Source organism: Anthonomus grandis, chromosome 2 (assembly GCF_022605725.1).
Source record: "Anthonomus grandis grandis chromosome 2, icAntGran1.3, whole genome shotgun sequence".
Taxonomy (NCBI): domain Eukaryota; kingdom Metazoa; phylum Arthropoda; class Insecta; order Coleoptera; family Curculionidae; genus Anthonomus; species Anthonomus grandis.
Window position 1 is genome coordinate 46,088,250 of NC_065547.1, and position 20,634 is coordinate 46,108,883.

The 20,634-nt window shown below is 32.4% G+C and overlaps 3 protein-coding genes across 5 annotated transcripts in view; 1 reads left to right on the forward strand and 2 right to left on the reverse strand.

Annotated features, from left to right (window-relative positions):
• Positions 1 to 3,607: 3,607 nt before the first annotated feature.
• Positions 3,608 to 4,146, reverse strand: LOC126750451 (uncharacterized). Its single transcript, XM_050460076.1, has 2 exons — positions 3,998 to 4,146; positions 3,608 to 3,950 (listed from the first exon to the last, which is right to left on the reverse strand). Exons 1-2 carry the CDS (start codon positions 4,144 to 4,146, stop codon positions 3,776 to 3,778), a joined length of 324 nt encoding a protein of 107 aa, XP_050316033.1. The 3' UTR covers positions 3,608 to 3,775.
• A 165-nt stretch (positions 4,147 to 4,311) lies between these two features.
• On the forward strand, positions 4,312 to 13,225 carry LOC126750447 (piggyBac transposable element-derived protein 4-like). Its single transcript, XM_050460070.1, has one exon. The coding sequence runs from the start codon at positions 11,843 to 11,845 to the stop codon at positions 13,073 to 13,075; it is 1,233 nt and encodes a 410-aa protein (XP_050316027.1). The 5' UTR covers positions 4,312 to 11,842; the 3' UTR covers positions 13,076 to 13,225.
• Positions 13,226 to 14,824: 1,599 nt separating this feature from the next.
• LOC126750442 (zinc finger CCCH domain-containing protein 18-like) overlaps positions 14,825 to 20,634 on the reverse strand; it is a 57,518-nt gene continuing 51,708 nt past the window's right edge. For all 3 annotated transcript variants that reach the window (XM_050460065.1, XM_050460063.1, XM_050460064.1), the window contains exon 14: positions 14,825 to 15,382. In XM_050460065.1, coding sequence (XP_050316022.1) covers positions 15,132 to 15,382 — 251 coding nt within the window. In that variant the 3' untranslated portion in view covers positions 14,825 to 15,131. The remainder of the gene's footprint in view (positions 15,383 to 20,634) is intronic.

Consider the following 20,634-nt stretch of genomic DNA (forward strand, 5'->3'; position numbering starts at 1 on the left):
CCGCTTCAAATGAAACAGCGCTACACTTAATTCCTCTTTAATAAAGCAGATAAGATTTTTTTAAATAAAAATCTGTAATATTTTTTGTTATACGGGTGTTTTTCAATATTAGAGATATTAAAAAAAATTCCTTTACAAAAGTATTCTATAAACTCGAGTGTAAACACTCTCTAAAATTGGCGAAAAACGCTATAACAAACAAAAATTACCAAAAATTGTTTTTTGCTTAATGCATTGAAATTTAATTTATTTGCAGATTTTCTTGTCAAGGACATGAAGAGTGCAAATCTTGATGCCCAATTTTTTTTTTATTGTTTTTTTTATCAATAAATGAAATATTTTCAACTTTGTTCTATTTATTTTTATTTTTAATTAAATTTTTTTTATTATTTTTAAAAATAAACATAACTAAGAAAAACAAATAATTTTAACTATTTTCTACGTAAAAACATAAAAAAATGACTGTCCACCGTCCGTCAACAATAAAATTAGCGTCAGGATCAATAGTTGCATACCCGGGGCTAGACGCCAGTGTGTTGGTAAACTCACTTAAAATTAAAAATAAATTTAATACCATACATTAAATATATGTATAACAAATTGTAACTCATTTCTTAGTAGTCTTGCACAAATTGCATTTGGCTTTTCCTTCAGAAATGACTGTGTAATGCAACCAAATAGCACTACGTTTTTGTATTTTCCCTTTTTTCTCCATTTCGAAAAATACGCTATTACGTCTCACAGCAAAATAAACAACATGATATTCTTTCTCTTTAGAACGGGGAATCCCAGATACTATAGCCTCCGGCTAACCATAGCCCATATACGAAGTAGGTAAATCCCCGCCAGCAGCAAAAAAAGAACCTTAGATATCACCGGCACCGGCAATCTGCATGGCATTATAATTATATTCTCTTTGGACTGGACCCCGCGTGGCAACCCGCAACGCGCAACGCAACCCGTTACATTACATAGACCCCCGTTATCCCGTCGTAGTCGGTCGTAGTCATAGAATAATATTGAGGGGGTACACGTATGGTCGTAGTTCATAAAATTTTTTACTCTCTCGCATCTCGCTGTTCGGTTCGCATAAATTTGGCTTTTCGTGATTCGTTGTTTGTGGTTAAAGTAGAAAAAATCAGTCAGAAACGAAATAACGAATAAAAATTAGCTTTTGTATTCGTTACTATAAGTACATCTTAAGTAACGAATAGTTAAATTTTTGACATCACTACCACAAATTCGAATATTTTTTTCAAGAAAGTCTAATAAGGCTGAAGATATTTCAAGTGATCCCCTACCAGCCTGATCTTCTGTCCATGTATAAGAAAATGGTTCTTTGGAGGATTGGTCAACAACACAGAAACAGTAAAAACTAATTTGACGAGAATAAAACGCTTGCTGGATCGGTGTCTTTGGTAAGGGCTGTACTTGTTGCAAATCAAAACAATACGTTATCGTATCCTCGTTATCATCTTTACGTAGCAGAGAATAGAATGCAGCTGCTCTCATTTTATGCACTCTTTTCTCCAGCTGCAATTTATTTTTGTTTGCAACATCTTTTTCACTTTTTATTTGCAGTGATAGCCTCGTGCAGTATGTACAAACATCGCAAGCAGGCGATTTAAAACCAATGTTAAATTGTGAAAAAATTCTCTGAAATATTGTCCTAGACACCTGAAATTCAGGAGCAATAGATGCGTTATAGATTGCACGCAGCTTATTTTGCGTCAGTTCACTATGCAAATAAATTCGTACAGACTTTTTACTATTATAATGTGATTCGACCTTTTAAATTTCCTATGAACTCTTGCACTTTTTCCTTTTTTTTAAATGATTTATGGCCAACACGATCACCTCCTCTCCTTTCTGCAATGCACTCTCCAGATTTCATTAATTTGCAAAGGTTATTTAATCTATTATTTTTTAAACAAGTCAAATGCATAAATAATTTTTTACACACAGTAACAGTTTTTCCTGTCTGCGTTGGCACACAATATTTAACGTTAAACGAGTGTGAGGTTTAACTCGACAATTTTCTTGATGTCTATCTTTCTTTTTAATATCTGAGACACTTATCCAATTCGCAACTTTGTTATCTTGAGCAACTTTACTCCCACACGATTGCAACTTTCCACGAATTAACAAGGCATCACCAGGACGAACTTTACTGCATGAAAAGCGTGCTGAATTATAAGTATATCCCACAAAAACTTTGGAACCCAGAGGTCTACAAATCCGCGCTTTTTTTGCTTGTTCTCGCTTAGATTCTTTCTTTTGCTTCTTTCTGCTACCTTTTGCTGCTTCCCTTACTGTCACTGAAGCCTCGTCAATCTCCTCCATGCCAAAAAACTTAACACTCACACTTTTATTTACTTAAATAGGTACTTTAGAAAAACGTACTAAATACGACGTACTGACTACTGTTTCAAAACAAAAACACGTGAAAAATAAAAACATCAAACGAACCTCTAGCCCCAAAACGCGTAAATCAAACTTCCGTCACCTGATCAATTTTACCGGATTCTGATTGGCTGGTAACATATGTTTGCTTTTGATCGGGCGCTACTTGAGCATTTGTTCGTTTTTGCTCAGGCCCACAAAATATACCCCTAAATATGGGGGTATATTTTGTGCTCAGGCCAGCAATGTTTAACATATGAAATGGTCCGGATTTATTTGCTTTTGGTTAGGTCACTTTTAAGTTTTGTGCATGTGGCTACCATTACTAAGCGATCCAATATTTAACTCATTTTTTTAAATTTGATCATATGTTTGCTTTTGCTTGGGCGCTCCTCAGTTAGCCTTATAGGTAATGTTAATGGGTCCAAAGGTTTAGTTATTTTTAAAGTGAGTACATTTTTCTTAGAAAATAATGACTTTTATTATGAAATATATTTAGCAGCTGACTTCTTGTTTCTCTTTCTATAACTAAACAAAAAGTTAAAGAATTCTTTAAAAATGATGGCCTAAACAACATAACCTTTGGTATGGTAGATAAATTTATGAAATTACTTAACTGCACAGTATTGTGTCCTCCAGAAAGTTAGAAGTTCAGTCCTGATTAATTCTCGAACCTTGTTAACGTGCACTATCGCTTTTCGGCAAATGTACTTTAGCATTATTAATAAAATAATTAATTCTGGTGCTGTATCTTAATTTACTTTTAGTCAATTTTTACTGAGAGCACTGTTTTTATGCAAAAGGCATAAAAGCATCATAATCTGATACCCAAATGGATAGAAATTGAAGTCTTAGAGAAATGGGGTTAAATTTCCCAAATATCCCCTTGGTTAAAACTATTTTAACCAATAAAGTAGTTCAAAAGCTATAAAGCGAAAACTAGTTTTTAAAGGTTATCTTCAAAGAGCTCTAGCTCCCTGAGGAAGATTTTCTGGACCCATGTTCTATGAACTTTCCTTTTTTTTAACTTTTTCTATCTATTCTAGTTTTTAACATAATTAAGAAAAAATCCACTAAACATCAGTAGAATGCTAATGAAATTCATTAGATTTGAATTAGCGTTGAATTGCCTCAAGAGTCAGTCAAGATAAATAATTGGTCTTCCTCCATAAATCTAGTGTTAAGTCTGAATAGGAAAAATCTGTTAAGGAAAAAACAATATATTTATATGTGCACTTGTAATAAATAATTTATAATAAATAGACTATATACAGCATAAATAACTAAAACCCCACTTTTATGTCCCACCCAAACCAAACTAAATGACTAGAATCTCACAAAATTCTAACGGTAATTAATTAATTAGTTAATTTCAATAATCATAATCTTCGTCGCTGTAATCTTCTCGGGCGAAAAGTCCATCCTCTCCATAGTCATCGTATTCATCGACTCCCGGAGGAACAAATGCCCCATTAAGGGCTTCCGAAATCTGTTCACCAAAACCTACCCTCGTTGCCACTCCATAGATTAATCTCATAACTGCCAATCTATAAAAATCCTTCTATGATAATGTCTCACTTAGTAAGTTTCCTACCTTATAAAATTAACAGGATTCGTCTCTTTTTCTCTTAAAAGCATTCCCTTGCCACTTTTCTTCACTTTGCTCTTCTTTTTCGAATCAACACTAAATATTAACACGCTTACTATCACCATTACTAAAATCACTTTTAATTTTAAAGACATGATGATGGATTGTATGAGTAGTATCCGCTACACATTTAAAAAATATATTAAGTAGAAATTTATAAGTAAGTGAATGGGCCAAAGGCACTTCCTAAGTTATTCAGAAGAGTGGCGATGATGCGCGACGAATGTTAATGAATATACCGTTACCCTATTGAGAAAACGTAAAGTGTGTATGTGGGTTAAATAGTCAGTTTTGGAACATCATTCGGTGCATTTTTTATCAGAGTTTTTGGCGTTTTAATATGGTACATAAAATATGTACTCGTGCTTGTAGGACTGTTAATTAGGGGCATTTTACAAATTAATATTCTGATACACATAATGTTATACAGCAAAATATGTTGAAAAGTGTGACATCTGGTTCCGTAAAAGTATATATGGTTAAATCTTAAGTGCTATGGCAAATTGTTAAAAAAAAATACCAATTTTTTCTTTCAGGACTTTTTCCAATTAGCATTTGCGTTGCTTATATTATGTAGTCGAGGAGTTTGATTAACTATAGTAGGTATTATATTTTATTTCCTTCTTCATTTAAGTGAAAGAGATGAAGAGAAAAGATTAACAGTAAGTGAGATAGGGTGAAAAAGGTTTGGATTGCTAATAGAACGAGTTCAGCATTATGATAATGCATTATTATGATTTGTTTTATTTAATATTTCAAAGGGTGTTAGGTATATTCTTGAAAATGCTGACTTGAGTTGGTTTATTTAAAAACCCTTACTTTTAATATTTTCTGTGAGATTTTAAGATATTAAGAAAGTTTTTTGAGGGAATCCTGTATTTAAATACCTAAAATTTTATTTTGACGACTAACAATTTTTTATCAGTATTAGAGACTTAAAATGGAAAATTAAATATTCCGTCGAAAAAAACACATATTGAGATAATATGATAGCCAACTAGAATCTATAATCATTCAGCACCAGTGATAAAAAATGAAGCCGGTGTTACATCATTTAAATCTGCCTTTTTCACTTTATTGATCGAAAAATCTTACTAAAATATAAATTAATATTTTGCCGCTGTATTTCAAAATCTTGTTCTATAAGCCATGCGTGTCATGCGTGTCAAATGTCTTAATGTGTGTACATATAATTTTATTCACATTAGGTTTTAATATTTTATCATATCATCTATTTAATTTTAAACAGTTAAGCAACACATCCTATATTACTTAACGATTTTTTATATGTCAACTTTATTTATTAAACTGTAGAATATACGAATATTATATACGATTCTGTTTACACAAGGGAGAAAATTTCGGCATTTCTGAATATTGACAAGGGATTCACATACCTAGTCTTTTCACTCGATCACTACACCTTCAATATATGATAAAATGACCTCGATATCACATATGTATATGCCACAGTGTGAGTCTGTAACTTGGAATAAATTTAGTAGTTCATATACTTTTATCTTTCTCAAAAAAACCCTCGGACCCGTCGGTTAGTATTGGTAGTTGCGCTCTATTTTTGTTGAAAACAAAGTTATACAGTGCGTCCGAAAAAATAAGATATGATGTCATTGACAATTTTTTAAAGTAACAACCATACGGCCATTTCAAGCATGTGGACGGGACAAATCACAAAATAGGATATGCGAAAAAAAATTTTGCCAATTTGTTAGGTAATATTTCTTCACCAAAATTAGCAAATATATTCTTTATTAATTAGACAATATTTTTAAAAATATAAATGCAAGCAACATGTTTTTATAGTAGAGATAATAGCAATAAACGACGGTTGTGGACGGGAATACATACTAGTAAATCACATTAAATGATTAAGAAAGAATTTTTCTTTAAGAATTCGTAACTAAAAAATGATATTTATTGGTTGTGGACAGAACGGTTGTGGACCGGACAAAAAACCTTAATAACTTTAGAATATTTTTTTATAATTTATTTTAGTATAAATAACAATATACTATGTAATACAACTAAATTAAAGGGAATGATAACGACGAATTAGTTCAACAATAAATAATTAATGATTATAATGTTTTGTTAGAGATATCTTTCTTATTTTGTTTTGATGGGTCTGACCAATTTCTAATATTTTTTCGGACACAGGCCTAAAAAAGTGGCATGATTGGAGCCCTGCAATGGGCAGGACACTTTCCTATCGAGCGGTTAACATGTTTTTGTTATCCTGAATCTTTTGGATTGAAACGTAGATAAGATTTATATTGGTTTTACCATTAAGTGCATTAAAAAAGTCTTTGGAATTATTAATAAGTAGTTTTCTACTTTTCTCCATTTCCCAGGCTACTCTTTTAAGCTTCCCTCCTACTCCGTCTACAGCCCCCTTCCCGTGAGAAGTGGCAAAGAAATTCCAGAAAAGCCAGATATATCGAAATCTTCATGAAAATGACATAAATTCGATAGAGTAAACTTATTTTTAAACTGTGCTGCACAGCCATTAGAAAATATCGATACAGTTCTCAAAGTACTATAGGCATTTCTTAACCAATGAACTATTTCTTTAAGAAATGCCCAGACTGCAAACTTATAACTCATCGCTGATGATGAGCAAACGAATGATGGGCATTTTTAGTCCAGGCTATTGCCGTAAATATTGTGACCTGTCTGTGGCTCCAGTGCGCACTTTGTATCTTATACATGAGTAATTTTCTGCGAAGTCTACTTGCAGGACAACTTTTTCTTCATTTATATAATTTTTTTCTTTCTCAAAATTGCGTTCTTGTATGGTTTTTACGAAGCAGTGAACTTTAAATTTCTCCATAGATTCTTGCAGTTGATCCAAAGCAGGTTTTAAAGTACCAGATACTTCTAATACTTGGGGTTTATGAAGATTGACTTGCCACCTTTTCCATTTTATTTCGGTCTCCAAATCGGTATTTAAAGGCACCAAAGCAAATTCAATATCGGCATCACAGTTTGGGCATAAATTATTCATACAGTCGAAATTATCTGTATAGCAACATATGGCTGAAAGTAATTCCTTGGAAGATTTTGGAAATTCATGTACATTTTTGCAAATAGTCTTAACCAAAAAATTAAAGTTCGCATGGTACTTGCAAACGCAAACGTCGTGAGGCATTTGGGAACTTAGCAAGACATGTTTGGGTCGATATTCCTAAAATTTTGTTAGTTTAACATTTAATTCGGGATTTTCATGTATAAACAACTGATAAGCTTCCTTTACAGTAACAGTCATGTGCCGCTTTTGCTTTTTTTCTTTGATTCCTGATTTTCCCTGGTGCCTGTCTACTTATCATATCCCTGGTGTAAAACCGTTCAACACTTTCCTTAAGTTGGCTTTCCAATTTGTTCCAAGGTGTTACTTTTTCTGCACAGACTAAACTTGTTTCTTTTGGAAGTTCGGCATAAAAAATTTCTTTAAAACCTCCTTATTTTGCTCAGCACACTTCAGCAATACAGACTTAATTTTCTTTACTACCTTTCCCATCGATTGTGGCGTTTTAAATGAGCTGATATTATCTGATGATTGGATTTTCTCAACTTGCAACTCTTCCCTTTTTCTCTGACGATACAACCGTTTTCTTAATGTTTCTTGTCTTTTCTTTGCATTTATCATATCTTTCGTAAAAAAACCTTCCTGAATCAATCTCTTCTGCTTCTTTCTGCTGTCTCTTTTTATTTTGGCATCCTTTTCTTTAAAACGCATGTGCTTCTCAATATTCTCTTTGAGCTTTCTTCTAAAATCTATAGATTTTTCTTTATTTGTCTTAGGTGCCACATTTTCTGTAAAAAAATATGGAGTCATAAGTTGGGATAAGATTGACCGAGAAAAATTATCTTAAAATTAAATAATAATAAAAATTTCATTTAAAAAAAATGTTTTTTTTTTGGCTTCGTGGAGTACCAGCCCTCAGCGAATCGGTTGCGATATACATATAGATCATCAAAAATAAAAAAAAACTTACTTAAAATAAGTACTTTGCAGTCCGTTTTGCATTAAAAATTAAATATTTTCGATATATATATTAATAAGATCTTATTTTTATATATTTTTTAATGAATGGGTTGCGGACGGGACAATTTATTTATAAAATTTTCTTGCAAAATAATAACATGATACAAAAAAATCTTTTACTATAATATTGCCCTAAATGCAAGTCAAGAAAAAATAAAATTGAAAGTTCAAACTTTTTATTATTTAGTGGGATATGCCTACTTTTCTAAGAATTTGGTTGTGGACGGGACAAAAACCCTTATTGTTACACTAAATGAAAAAATATATCTACTTACTTTGATTACGAAATTAATATTCACCACAAAAAACTTGAAACCACTGACATTTACTCTGCCATGACAGCGTCTCAATGTATCACTTGTTTTAATCCGTGGCCGAATATACAAAGTTAACTATTTTTTCCTAAAACAGCCTGCTAATACAAACCTGAAAGTAATGAGTGGCCCATATTTTTCGGATGTTATTTTTTATATATTTTTATAAGTTTCTATGACAATTAAATGACATTCAATAAATATATGGTTTAAAAATATACTTTAATGCATTTTCGTATTTTATAAAAAAAATCCAAATCGCTTGAAATGGCCGCATAATTTTTTATTGCGTATTTTTGAAGAGCTTATCAAATTATAGGTACACAGCTGCAAAATTCCAAGTTTATATGATTAACCGTTTTCCGGATAATTAAAATATCTTTTTTTTAATTATAAATTATAAAATCTGTTTTACACAAGAAGTTTTTTTTAACAAATGTTTGAGCCCATTAACATATAAGCATTTGGCAATGCCCTTAGCATACTGAAAAAATTCTAAATTCGATTTGAACGTTTCTTCTGAAGAATTCCATCTATCTGGAAATATAGTATCCAGATAATATTGAAAAGTTAGTAGGGGAAGTCTTTTCTCCACAAATAAAACGCTAATCCTCTAATTTCAGGATTATGCATTTCGGCAAGTGTCCTTAACATCATCAGACTTGAGTTACTTAACACTTACACAAATTCTGAATTTGTGCATGCGATTAACTGTATGAAATAATAATTGTATATTATTAAACGCATTGAATTTTGAAAAAAATTCTTGCTAAAGGTGAATAAAACATAAACATAATATTAAATTCGTCAACGTATATCACGCGGACGTTTTATCCGATATTTATAGTTGAAGTACAACCAAAAAGTACATCTGGTGTAAACCAAAAACAAACGTTTATTTAACTATGATGTATTAATTGGGAAAGTATTCTTCTATTGTTGGTTTATCATTTCTTGTAATACGGATAGGATTTATGAAATTTCACAAATTCGATGTTATTTATTAACCTGTTTTAAAAATATAAAATAGATGTTTTAAAATTACAAGAATAAAAAGTTGATATATGTAAATTGAAATGAAAATATTTTTCTTTGTTGATAGTCAAGTAAATTATTTTGTCATATTCTTATACACGTTTGGCGAGTTTACGAATCTTACGGATTGAGTTTTAATGTATTAGATCTAATAGATAGAGAGTAGACAGAGAACGACTGCATCGGTAACCTCCCACCGATAGTGACGCCGATTCTCCGTACCGCTCGCAATGTGAATCATAGAGTAATTAAAAGTATAATTATTAATTTAATATTCATTTCTCTATGATGTGAATTTAATTCCGGCTTGCTCGCAGTGATGTTTAGCAAGCCCTTGGAGATGGGTAGGTTAGCCTCGAATCAAATATTGGAATTTTACGCGCACACGAAAGATAAAAATTTATGTTGTTTTTTAACGTGCTCATAATCGCAAGTCAAAAAAACAACTTTAATATGCTCAAATCTTAAAAACCTTTGGTGAAAACTAAATACAATATTCTAAAATAAAATGAAAAATATCTCTTAAACAAAATAATAATTCTAATTAAATGGATTATTTAATAAGGTGTTCAAATATACCTTCTTGTTGAGCTTCACAGTATCCCAACCTGTCGTAAAATTCTCTACGTGCATTGGCTAACATTTCAGGTTTAATGGACCTAGAAATATTAATAATTCTAAGTCGCAATTCGTCCAAATTAACGGCTCTTTCACGTCGGTGTTGGTAAAGAATTTCCGTCAAGTAGCCCCATAAGAAGTAGTCGCAAGGCGTCAGATCTGGAGATCGCGGAGGCCATGTTATGGTACCTCTTGTGGAAATAAGCCGTTCAGGAAAAGTGTTTGTTAAATAGTCCTGCACTTGTCTAGCGTTGTTAGCGGGACATCCGTCTTGTTGAAACCAAATTTTCTCAAAATTAACATCCAAGTTTCGTACAGCGATAATATTTTGTTGCAATAAAAGTAAATATCTCTCAGAGTTTAACCCTTTAACTGCTCCAGGCGTATATATACGGTATGCATAAAATTGCTCCTGACGTATATAAACGGTTGCGTCAAAGAAATTATTTAACGACAAGCTGCTCTGGCCGTATAAACACGATTAAAAATGGTGATTAGTGATGCGAAGAGTCCGGATTAATCGTCCGTTCAATCCGAATATCAAATTATTCCGAATCAATCCGGATATCTAAATCGTCCGGATACACGCCGCCCGTTCGTTCGACCGACAATGAAATAAAAGCTTGCACGAAGTGACACGAAGTTCCACGTTCCACCAGCTAAGAGAATCCGAATTAAATCGTCCGGACAAATAACCCGGCAATCGGCAATATCGTCGCGTCGCGTTGTGTAAACCTATTGCTTTATCTATCCTTATTGTACTCATTTAGAAACATAAGAGACAATATGAGAACGCCCAAACTTTTTAAGGGTCGTCTGACCTTCCGAAGTTTTTTTGTAAACAAAACATTTTTGTAGTGATATTTTGCATCGTTTAAAATACACTTGATTTATTACATACATAATTAGCTATTTTAGTTTTAACATCATGTAGAAATGCGTAAAAACGAAATGTCTAATGGGTTGCATAATGCATACCTTATATTCGAAAAACAGCTATAAAAAACGTTTATCGGACGGTCGAGCATCGAGCCCGAAACATGGCATAATTTGCCGAACGGGCGAGACATCGAGCGGATGAATTAGTCCGGATGAAAAAACCGAATTTTCAATTCATCCGAATCAATGCTGTCCGGATATTGAATTAATCCGGATTTTTACAACACTAATGGTGATATTTAAAGACGCATTGGAACCGCCTAGAGCCATCCACGCCCCGAAATATTTCAGTGGGGGGTGGGGTTACTTTTCAACTTGTGCGAACCGTCTCGAATTCTGGCTAACAGCGAAAGTGAAGATGATGATGTCGTTAGCAATTCAGGCGATTATGGCTGGTTAGACGACAGTGAACCTACTGCTGGTCCAAGTACTTCAAGTAAGCAAAATTACGTGGAAGAACATAATTTACCGAGTATTATATCCTCATCTGATTCCGAGTCGGAAGAAGAAGATCTGGTTGTACCCACTAAGAAATTTAAATCAGATTACATTTGGAAATCATCTGATCTGTCTCCTGTAGTACATAATTTTGATAACAGTACGTCTGGCTGTCAGATTTCCCAGTTAGACATGTCTAGTACGGCACTGGATTGTTTCAAAATATTTTTTGATGAAAATGTAACCCAATACGTCGCGGATCAAAGAAACCTTTACTCCATATTCGTTACAGAAAATACAGAGTTATCCAAAAGTTCGAGGGTAAATCGTTAGAAAAATACCGATTCCAGCGAAATTTACTGCTTTATAGCAACAAATTTTCTTATGTCGCAAGTGAAAAAAAATTCAATAAATAGTTATTGGACGAATGACAAACTTTTAGCCACTCCTATTTTTTCGCAAATAATGCCCAGGGATAGATTCCTTTTGCTTCTTCGAATGTCGACAAAAAAACCGGAGAATGACGTTTTATGGAAACTAAGATACATCATTGACCATTTGAGGGATGTATTTACTAAAAAAACCTTATATCCGTTTCAAGACTTATGCATAGACGAAAGCTTGCTGCTGTTCAAGGGACGGGTAATTTTCAAGCAATACATACCTTCCAAACGACATCGGTTTGGAATAAAATTTTTTCTTCTATGTGACTGTGAAACGGGGTACGTTTTAGACTTTATTATTTATGTCGGAGTTGCAACAGAAATAAAAAAAAATGAATATCTTGACAAGGATATTGGAATATCTGGTAATATTGTTCTAACTTTTCTTGAGCGATATTTGAGCAAAGGTCATTCGTTGTACGTAGACAACTGGTATACAAGTCCCACATTGTTTACCTATTTACATAAAAATAAGACAAACGCATGTGGAACCGTCAGGAAAAATAGGAGAAATTTACCGAATCTGTCTAAAAACCTAAAGTCAGGAGAAATTGAATATATGTCGACGGATCGGCTTTTAGCTCTAAAGTGGAAGGACAAACGAGAAGTTCGAATGCTTTCAACTTTTCACAACAGTGACATGAAGGATTCTGGAAAAGTAAACAGAACCACAAAAGAAGAAATAAGGAAACCAGTATGTGTACTAAACTACATTGAAAATATGGGAGCGGTAGATCGCAGCGATATGTTACTAAGTTCGGTAGAATGCGTACGTAAAACCGTAAAGTGGTACAAAAAACTTTTTTTTCATTTACTGGACTTAAGTTTATTGAACTCACATGCTGTTTACAAAATGGTAACCGGTAAAAATATTTCTCTGCTAGATTTTCAAGGGCAGCTCATAAAGCAGATTTTAGAAGCACATCATCTTCCACAGCAGCACAGCAGAAGTGGAAGAAGGTCAGCAGATGGAGATAACCCTTCACGACAAACTGAGCGTCATTTTGTTTCCATGATTCCCGCAACCGCTGCCAAAAAATTTGCACAAAGAAAATGCATTGTGTGTTCAAAATATGGAAAAAGAAGCGATACGCGTTACATGTGTGCACTATGCGATGTGCCGCTTTGCCTTTTGATTTATTTCGAAAGATACCATTCCTGCAAATATTACTGACTTTTGTAAAATATCATAGGAATTTATAAAGTTTTTTTATTTTGTTTTATTTGATGGTTTTTCTAACCTCCCAGAATGTATATTTTTTGTTTAGTTGTTTATTTTGTTTATAAATTTGAGTTTTTGTTATTATAAATTTTTTGCATGGAATATGTTTTTTTTATTCCCTAGCAAAAAAAAATTAAAAAGATGTTTTACAAATTTTTAACTTATACCAGGGTGTTTTCAAAGTTGAGTATTTCAGTGAGAGTAACTCAACTTCTTTTGGCGAGTTCTACAAGCTGGTAAAATAAATATAATATATAAATAAATAAAAAAAAATACTAATTTAAATTAGCCATACGCTGCTCCGGACGTAGATATGCGTTTCGGGCTAGAAAGTGCCGCACGGCGTAAAAAGCTAACTTAGCAGTGAAAGGGTTAAGGTACCATCAATAAAAAAGGCCCTACAATGTGATTGGCTAAAATACCAGCCCAAACATTTACCTTTTGCGGGTATTGAGTTCGTAATGGTACACTCAAATGTAGATTTTCCCGAGACCAATATAATAAGAGAAAAAGATGACTCGTCTGTAAATAAAATATTACTTGTGAAGTCGTCATTTTGATCAATTTTTTCTCTTAAGGTTTCACAAAACTCCAAGCGTTTTATTTGATCTTCTGGAAAAATTTCTTGATTGTTTTTAATTTTATAGGCTTTGTACTTATTTCTTTTCAAAATATCACGCACTGTACGACTTGGAATATCAAGTTCTTCAGAAATTTGGGAGCTAGAACAAGGTTCACTTACTTCCACAAAAGCACACACCTTGACCTCATTTTCAATCCTAGCGTCAGGTGTTCGACGAGGTTCCTGATCGCCACTAGAACATTTTGCACACCGATTTACACATCCCGACTGCTCAAACTGATGCCAGATATTAAAAATTGTTTTAGCAGTAGGGATTTGCTGATCAGGCTATGCAAATATAACACGGCCGACAACTTCTTCTGCATTATCCGCATGACAATACCATTTACTGATATTAATCTTTTGATCAAAATTTTGTTGAAATAAATTGTAAACATGATCGTCTAACACGTACATAGGTATGCGAGGAATTGCAACCGAACTGATAAGTGCAACGATGACACGATAGCCGCCCAGGGTGCAGCCAAGTTTGTTCTCGCTCTACTCCGTCTCCTTCTTACACATTACGCAAAAATCATATTCGAAATTTTTCAACCGCCAAACGTGTATATGAATATAACCAGAAAGGTAATTTATTACAAGTGTTTCTCTCCATTCAGAGGTCTCATCGTCAGGCCTCGAAAACCGTTAATAAACACTTCTTGAACTTGGTAATTAACTCTTGCAATTAACTCTTGGTAATTACTTTTTTTTTTATTGCAAATATATGATATTTTAATTAGCAATTAATATTTGTTAATTAGCAATTTTGGTTTATACTAATAATAAATATTTAACATGCTATTAACGTGTATATTTGCACACCTTGTCAAAGGAAGTAAGTTTTATTTTGAAACGACTTTTAATTGAAAGTCTCGAACTTTCGAACACAGACCGTTAATAAATAAAAGCTTCTTTTGAAAATTCACAAAAATCCAGAACATAATCATGGAAATTCCAATGGAAAATAATTTTTAAAATGTTATTTTATGCATTTTGTGCGTCTTTTTTTCGAATATCTTCAAATGCTAATATCTTATCTTAATAATCTTTCTAAAAGGAGTAAATAAAACCACAAGTCAATGCCGTAAATTATTCAATATAATGTTCCAATTACAAGGTATGCTAAAATAAATGTTTAGGATCTTAAATTACTCGAAACGTCACCCAAAGAGGTCAGCAACTAACTACAAATCCTATCTATACAGACAAACAATAATGATAAAGTGTTGTATCTCAGAATCCCACTATATAAACTTGGTATTAATTACGCGTTTCATAATAGCCAGATGAAGTAATTTATACAACAAAAATTTTATCCATCTTCTTGTTGCGATAAAAATACATTATCACTGTTCGAGTCACTGGGATCGACACTTATTTGGCTCACACTTTGGAGCGTTTCTTCGCGATGGCGTCCTCGACCGCTTTGAGTTGCTTCAGTAACTCCTCCCTCCTAGATGTCGCTTTTTTCGCTTTACTTTCGGATGCCGAAGGTGAACTGGCCGGTCTCTTCTTCGTCTCCTTTTGTCTGTCCTCAGTCTTTCGTCCGCCGGGCGGATTTTTCAGGTTCAGTTTTATTTTGGTTTTTTCCGCACCGCCGCTACCTTTTATGGCATCTATAGCTTTAGCAAATTCTAGAAACAAAGAAAATCATTTTAATATGGACAGATAAATGACTTAAATCACAGATATAACTAGCTAACGCAACAGATAAATACTCCAATAGTAAAAATGCGGGCCCCGAAATGTCAGCCGGCTTTTTGAGCGGGCTGACCATCGAGGAATTACGCAGCCCTTGTTGTCAAGTTTAGGTGAAGCAGGCAGCAGACCGCGGTCAGCCGAGTAAAAATTTAAATAAATAGGGCGCTTTTGGGACTTAAAGGTAGTTTGACTTTGCCGTTGTGGTTAAGTGTTTTGCGCTGATCGAATGAGTTTCTTATTTGTGTTAATGCGTTGTTTTTTAATATTTAAGACTTATTATTTACCAAATTCCATGTTTTTCGATTAAAAAATTATATTAAAATGATGGAGACTCTTCCAAAAAAACGAACTGGTGGTTCTAGATGTGAATATTTTAATTGTCGAAATTCACGAAGAAACTCTTCAATTAGAATGTTTAGGTTTCCAGTGAAAATGAAGGATTTATGCGATAATTGGATAATAAATTCTGGTAAGCAAATTTTATAATTAATTTTTAACAGTTACCTAGAAACTTAGAAACTACCGTCCTAATACAAAACTCTAATTTAGCAAATTTTGCAATACTAAATAAATTAAAAAAAAAGGTAATTAGGATAAAGATTTGAAGATCTTCTTTTCACGCGACGCTTCGTGTTTTGGCCACTACAATCAAATTCATAATCGCCCCATATTTATTTTTTGCATTTTTAAAACTGCTTTAATAATTTCACGTTATTTTTTTCTCAATATTAACAATCGAACAAAAAATGGAAAAAAATAAAAAAAAGCAAAAAGTTATCTTTTACTTGTCTTTTGGCTACCTTGAATCCCAAAAGTAAACAAATAATTTACTTTAAATACAAAAATATTTTTTCTTTGCTTTATATAGGAAACGCTAAATTGGCTACATTTTCCGAAGAAACCCTACGCAATAAATACCTTTGTATGGATCACTTCACGAGTGAGGACTTTCGTACATCCAAGCAGTTTTACCTGAAAAAAGATGCCGTTCCCAGAAACTATGCGCTTAATGAAACCAGTCCTTTTGCTACTGACTGCCCAGATAGTCTAAAAGTGTTGACTCCAAAAAGAACATATGCAGAACTGGAAACATCACTACTCGATTTTAGTCCAAAAAGTTTTTCAACAAAACGAAGAAAACATAATAACAGTGTAGAATCTGAGGTTTGTCAGCAATTTATGTTCGTTACCAGACAAAATTGCGACTCCAAGAAAATTAAAATTTAAAAAAAAAAATTACACGTGTTACTAAAAAGAATAAGAATTTTAAAAAAATAATTTTTAGATTACACAGAAAAATACAAAAATCCAAACTTGCAATGTCGTCGCCCTTACCGCTTTTAAGTTTGTTATCTCCAGTGGCAAAAACTTTTGTTGAAATGCAATTAAGAGGTAAGAAACGTGTGATTTGGAATCAAAAAGAAAGAGAATTTTGTTTATGTTTTTATTATAAATCTCCGTCCGCTTATTTATTTCTGAAAAAAAAGGCATCATCTTACCAGCTATTTCAACAATTTAAAAGTGGATCGCAAAAAATGATTTTAAAACAGGCATTGATGAAGATATTCAAGTTTTTTACAGCAAAAGGCCCAGGCAATGACAAAAAATGAAAAAAAATGTCTTGTAGCATTTGATGAAATAAGTTTGAAAGAAAATTTAGAATTTAATAAGAAATTAGATTTAATAGAGGGTTTGAGGACTTGGGCCCTTTTGGTAGGACTCAAAATAAAGCCAACCACGCTCTCGTTTTTTCCACGAGAGGAATATATTCTTCCTGGAAATTTCCACTAGGATATTTTTTTTCAAAAAATGCAGTCTGTAAAGAAAACTTAAAAAATATTATTTTGTACGGTCTAACTGTTCTAGACAAAATGAGCTTTTTACTACTGGCCACGGTTTGTGATCAGGGTACCAATAATAGAGGCGCAATGAAACTGTTGGGTGTTACGGCAGAAAAGCCTTACTTTTATTTAAAAGAAAAACAGATCATTTCTTTATATGATGTCCCTCATCTTTTCAAAACCGTCAGGAATAACTGGCACTCTTTAATAAGGTTTGAACTTTTAAATGAAAGTATCTGCTTTGATGTTATTAAAAAAATATACGAAATTGACAAAGCATCTCAATCAGCCAGAATGCTTCCAAAAATAACAGGTAAGCATATAAATCCTGACGCCTTTGAAAAGATGTCCTGCAAATTAGCACTACAATTATTCTCAAATACTATGGCTGCAGCTGTAAAGACATCCGTTCAAAAATCTATAGTTGATGAAAAAATTGGTACTAATACCTCAAATTTTATAACCATCATGAACAATTTATTTGATGCTCTTAATAGCAAACGTCTATATACTAAAAATCCTTATAACTGTGGAGTGAGTTTTAAAAACTCATTAGTTATAGATGTTTTGCAAAAAGGTAAACAGGTTTTTGAATCCATAATAAAAGTTAGCGAGGTTTTAAATAAAAAAACACAATTAAAAGAAATATCCAAAAGTAAGCCACCATGTTTTAAAGGGTTAGTTCAAACTATAAATGCCATAGAAATCCTTTATCCAGACCAAAAAAAAGAAAATAATAATTTTTTATTAACTAACAGATTAAACCAAGATTTTTTGGAAAATTTCTTTTCCTTAGCTCGACAAAGCGGTGGTTGTAATCTTAACCCAACGGCCAGATCTTTTCGATTATTTTTTAGAATTAAAAGTGTAACAGATTTACTAACTCCTTCAAAATTATCCAATTGTGAGAATGATATCGACAAACAATTAATTTTAAATAATATCCCTAAAAAAGAGGCACATCAAACGACATCGAAAAATAATATTGAAATTTTAGATTCCGAAAAAATTAATGACATTCCAACAGTTAAAAGCAAAGAGCCCATTATCAAACACCATGCTTTGGAAGAGTGTGCAAATTCATATTATGCCAGATACTTAGTAAATAAAGTTTTGAAAAAATTTAATTGCAAAAATTATGCCTCTATTTTAAAATCTGATTCTTATTTAACCGATCCATTCGAAATATTTATACTAAATAAGAATTACGGTGGCCACGAAAACAACTATCTGATAAGTCCTTCTGCAGATGTTACCAATGTTGTAGAAAAATGTATGTACATTTTTGCAAACGAGTTTGAAAAAATTAAGAGGGAGGTCTACCTGCGTAAAACGGGGTTAGCTCCTGTACCAAGACAAAAAAAGTGAGAAAGCTCAAATTTTGTGTAGGGATTGTTTATTGGATTATCTAGACGGGATGCTATTTAAAATTTTGAAAATCAAAAAAAACAATGTTGAAAATTTTTATTTTTTATTAAAACAATGTAAAATTGACCATCCCCTGTTCCTTAAATCTAATAAAACATAACACACGAAATATATATGTTGTAAACATTTTTGGTTTCTTTTAAAACCTAACCCAAAAAATAATAATAATTTTGGCTAAAAATTGGGTCTCCATAGGATATTTAGGCAGATCTGGCAACACCGTTCTTGTTTCTTAGGACGCGCAATATTTGCCGGTCAGCTTTCATTGGTCGAAACGGTTTTGATAAACGGGTAGTGCTAAGTAGTCTTGATTTTATTCTAAGTGATATTCGCAATTATTATTTTCCTTTATTTTATTAGTGCATTGTGTTTTGTACTTTCGTCGTTGTTTAAAAATTTTTGTTATGGGTCGTAATAAACGAAACGTTGTGGATAAAAAACATTTAGGTTTAGCTACTTTTTGTAAAAGTAAAAAACGTATTTCAAAAAACGTCTGGTATAGTTTAGGTGAAGTGACTTGGTCAAGCTCCAAAATTGAGTATGTACAAAATACAATCAACATACTACATATACGCATTAAAATAAACTGCAAAATATATTACGATATTTAGTGATCGATTCCCGTATATATTTACGGTGGATTCGAGTCTTTCCAGCACAGCCTCCGGCGCGGCGGCCCGTTCAACAATCAATATTTGTCAGATAAAGATAGGCAAGTTCGGCGCGGATAACGTGAAACAGACGAAGATACGAGATTCTCTCGATGCTGCTGGGATTGAATTGTGGACGGGCCGGAAATAGGAAACGCAGTCGCGCGCTCAAAAATAGGAAATGCAATTATTTTATACGTTCATATTCATTATTTTTATTTTACAGTTTTCTTCAACTAAACAAATATAAGCAAAATATTAACTGTTATTGTGTTTCATTATTTATAAACGTAATATTTTATTAGATATTATATATTATACGACGTGTTACAAATTCCTAGCTCACTATTGGGATCTCGGTAAATATAAGAGTTACGAAGATGGTTAAATTTAGGACGAAGTTTCGCATTTTTGAGCTGAAAAATGTGCCATTTGAAAATTTGTTTAAAAAATATTTAAATTTATATTTCTTGTTGGGGCGCTATTGGACCACCCCTTTTGTACGTGGAAATAATGTTGCGAAGAATCAACCATTTCTTAAGATGCCTGCCATAATATATAGGTCTGTATATGGTAATAATTAAAACAATTTTGAATTTTGTGAGTGTGTTAAAATTAGCATGGTGAAGACTTGGCTCACCCTAAAATCGGTTTCCCGTTTATATTATACTGTAGTTCTTGTTGTTATTCTATTTGTTATATACTGTTGATGTTTTCTTTTATTTACTTTCGTCTCAACTTTTGAACAATAAAAATGAAATTTTTGCGGCCTTTTAATACTAGTGATAATGAATCGAATAGTTGTGGTAAATAGGTATTTTTAGGCATTTCATAATCTGTTAGTTTATGATCGCTTTACCGATCAAATTTTAAGAGAGCATCAATTTTTTAACACGTGTCATTTTTGACCTGAATATATTTTAAACCTGAATTATAATTTTTAAAAATAATGTACTTTAAAAAATATCATTAATATTTGCTTGACAAAAAAAATACAGTACTGTTTTTTTAAGATAAAAATTCAAGGTTAAATTAAATTTTTGACATTAAAATTAACGAGTCACTTATTTTGGGTATTATGTCACTTATATTAAATATCAATTTAGAAAATACTATCTCATACGCTCAAATATTGAAAAGAAGAAGAAAATAGACTTATTCACATATTTAAAATATATTTGAATTTAAATTTTTAACAAAACCTTTCGTTATATTTACTTTAATGTAAGTTCAATAAGTCTTAAATACAATAATTTAAATAGATAT

What these genes read in the sequence shown, in the direction of transcription:
- LOC126750451 (XM_050460076.1), bottom strand. Translation starts at nt 4,146, where the DNA reads ATGTCTTTAAAATTAAAAGTGATTTTAGTAATGGTGATAGTAAGCGTG. An exon ending in AATCCTGTTAATTTTATAAG is followed by an intron (nt 3,951 to 3,997) that starts GTAGGAAACTTA and finishes GGATTTTTATAG; the next exon opens with ATTGGCAGTTATGAGATTAA.
- LOC126750447 (XM_050460070.1), top strand. Translation starts at nt 11,843, where the DNA reads ATGTCGCAAGTGAAAAAAAATTCAATAAATAGTTATTGGACGAATGAC.